General features: G+C 46.6%; 1 protein-coding gene across 1 annotated transcript in view; it reads left to right on the top strand.

Moving 5' to 3' along the window:
• Positions 1–2,528, top strand: part of POFUT1 (protein O-fucosyltransferase 1) — a 6,389-nt gene extending 3,861 nt beyond the window's left edge. Inside the window, exons 7-8 of the mRNA XM_017735610.1 lie at positions 11–253; positions 698–2,528. Coding sequence (XP_017591099.1) covers positions 11–253; positions 698–886 — 432 coding nt within the window. The 3' untranslated portion in view covers positions 887–2,528. The remainder of the gene's footprint in view (positions 1–10; positions 254–697) is intronic.
• The last annotated feature ends 274 nt before the right edge of the window (positions 2,529–2,802 follow it).

Here is a 2,802-nt window from a genome sequence, read left to right as displayed (position 1 = left end):
CTGCCAGTAGAAAAATGCCTGCAACATGTTAAAGGACGGGACGGCTGGGCCGCACTTCATGGCTTCACCACAGTGTGTGGGCTACGACCGGAGTGCTGCAGTGCCTCTCACCATGGACATGTGCCTGCCAGACCTCAGAGAGATCAAACGGGCTCTCAAGCTCTGGGTGGCAAAGACTGAAGCTAAATCTGTTTATATTGCTACCGATTCTGAGCCCTACACAACGGAAATACAACAGTTCTTCCAGAAAAAGGTGAGTCTTCCAGAAACCTCTTCTGGCAGGAGTGCTTTGATAAAAACCTCCCTTGGATTCTGGCCTGAGGCTGTCACAGACAGGAGGCAGGCAGTTGTGGAATAGGTTATTCACAGCCAAATATTGGCATCTCAAAGTGAATTTGGCTAAAATTCACTTTGAGCAATAAAAATTATCCTGTAAAACTTTTTTTTTTTTTCCGGGAGGTTGAAGAGCATTATCTGACATGGTAGTAAGTATTTCCATAAAAAGGACTTAAATTAAATAAACCTAAGTGATTTTCAGAAATGCTCTGACATTGATCTAATAATAAATGAGTTATAGGGCAGATAAAGACTAAATTCACTCTCTTTCTGTTGTGTATTCCATTTCTAATATTATGCCAAGACATTGGATTCTGATAATAGCTGACTGGATTCATCTGCTCTCCTCGTTTCTCTGCAGTTCAAGGTTGTCAGCTTGCAGCCAGAAGTGCCTCAGATTGATCTGTACATTCTTGGCCAGTCCGACCACTTCATCGGGAACTGTGTCTCTTCCTTCACTGCCTTTGTGAAAAGAGAGCGGGATGTCCATGGGAAACCCTCCTCGTTTTTTGGCATGGACCACCCACCGAGGCTGCGGGACGAGTTCTGACCAAAGGAGGAAGAGGCTTCGTGGTTCCAGGGCTCTGAGCTGGGTCCTTGGTGCTGCAGCATTCCCTGTGGGCAGTCATTGCTGGGCTGTGGGAGAGCTCCTGCCCTCCAATGCTCCTCACAGTCCCTTCCAGACTGTTCTGTCTGATGTCTCCTGTGTTTCCAATGTGAGCTCAGATAGAAATTTTAAATAATGTAGTTTATAGGAAACTATAAACTATATATAGTTCTTTAAGATGTAGCTTTTACAGCTCTCCATTCTCACTACTTGGGATTCACCAGCAATCATGATGAAGCAGCTGCTCAGATTTCCTCCTCTTTTCTTTCTCTGTTAATTCTTAACTCTCACCTGGAGAAGTTTTGAAGCTTCGTGTCCAAAACTGACCATAATTGCTTCTTTTTAAGTGCAACAGTTTTGTCAGGCATATCAGGTTCCCTGGAAATGGTGTGCAAGGTGAAGCTCAGGACTGAAAAAGCTCTGGGTTTTATCAAGGACCACTGTTGTCTTACCAGACCTGTGTCACCACAGTGCCTCAGTGTCCCTTCTCCTGTCCAAAGAGATTCCATACTCAGTGCTGTGGGGCCCTGGATCTCTGTGGTGGTGCTGGAGGAGTGCAGTGGGACACAGTGTGACATGGCAGCTGCCTGTTCTGCCTCTCTGCATCAACCTGGGGCAACGGGTGTGCAGGGACATGGGAGAACATCTGTCACAGCCAGTCCAGAGCTGGAGATTGAGGGCTCATAGCTTTGTAGCTGTTGATGTCAGTGAGGTTTTTGTTAGGAGAGAAACTTTGAGCCAAGATTATTACAGTAGCTGTAGTGGGGTTGGGTATGTCATACCTGTGTCTATGGTAGTGGGTTTTGTTTGGTTTTGTACTTTATAAAAGAACCCCTGTGAGAGCATTATCCTTGGCTGGGGCAGCTCCCAGTGTAGGTAACTCTGGAAAATTACTCATTGATGGGGAAGCAGCAGCCCGAACCCCTCTGTTTGGCCTGGTACGGTTTGATGCTGGTAACACTGATGATCGCAATGTGGTGAGACTCAACTCGACCAATGCCTTTTGGTGCTTCTGTGACTTCATTTTCTGGTCCAAAGACTGAGTACAGAACTGTTCATTTTTCAAAAATGCCGCTTGGGTAAGTCTATGGTATCAGAGCTGCTGCCTCCAGTGCACTGCTGCAGTCCAGGCAAGGCTGTTATGAGTGGTTAACTCCAAATGTCTCTTTTTATGGTGGTCTTTTCCTCCTTGAAACGTTTCTGAGCTCTGAAGGAGTTTGAAGGCTTAGGGGAGTGAGTAAAGAGAGCTAAATGAGAAGGTCCCCCACGTGTCAGGGTGGCAAAAACTCATGTCTTGTTTCCTCAGTGCTGCAAAAATCATGGGATTTGGGGGAAAATACATCAGATTTGGTGCCTTTGGGACTCAGGCTTTTGAGGACTTTGAACCTCCTTGTGTCATACAGTTTACTGATCTTGGGTGATGCCCTTGGGGCTGCCTTGCCTTTGCTGGGGAAGCTGTTCCCCCACCTGTTGGGAAGACCAAGTATTAAAACAAAATATTCGGGTGGGGTGTTTGGTTTTGTTTTTTTTTTTTTTTTTTTAAAAAGGTATTTTTTGTACTAATAAAAACTTGATTTTGTATTCACTCATAGTGCACCGACATTCCTTCCTCCACTGCAGGAGTCTCTGATACCAGAGCTGGACTGCACTGCTTCACTCCAGACAGCTCTAGTTAAGGGGATTTAACTCTTTAAATGTCTTTTCTTTATGGTGGTCTTTTTCTCCTTGGAAACATTCCCGAGCTTTGGAGCCTGGGAAATATTCCCAGCCTGGGTGCGCCAGAGCGGCGGGACGCGCCCGCCTGGCGCAAAACCCGGCACTTTCGGCGTTGGCGGAGTGCGGGGCGCCCGGTGCGGGGC

Source organism: Corvus brachyrhynchos, unplaced genomic scaffold, assembly GCF_000691975.1.
Source record: "Corvus brachyrhynchos isolate BGI_N302 unplaced genomic scaffold, ASM69197v1 scaffold10, whole genome shotgun sequence".
NCBI lineage: Eukaryota > Metazoa > Chordata > Aves > Passeriformes > Corvidae > Corvus > Corvus brachyrhynchos.
The sequence above is the reverse complement of the archived record's forward strand: the minus strand, read 5'-3'. Positions and strand labels throughout refer to the sequence as shown.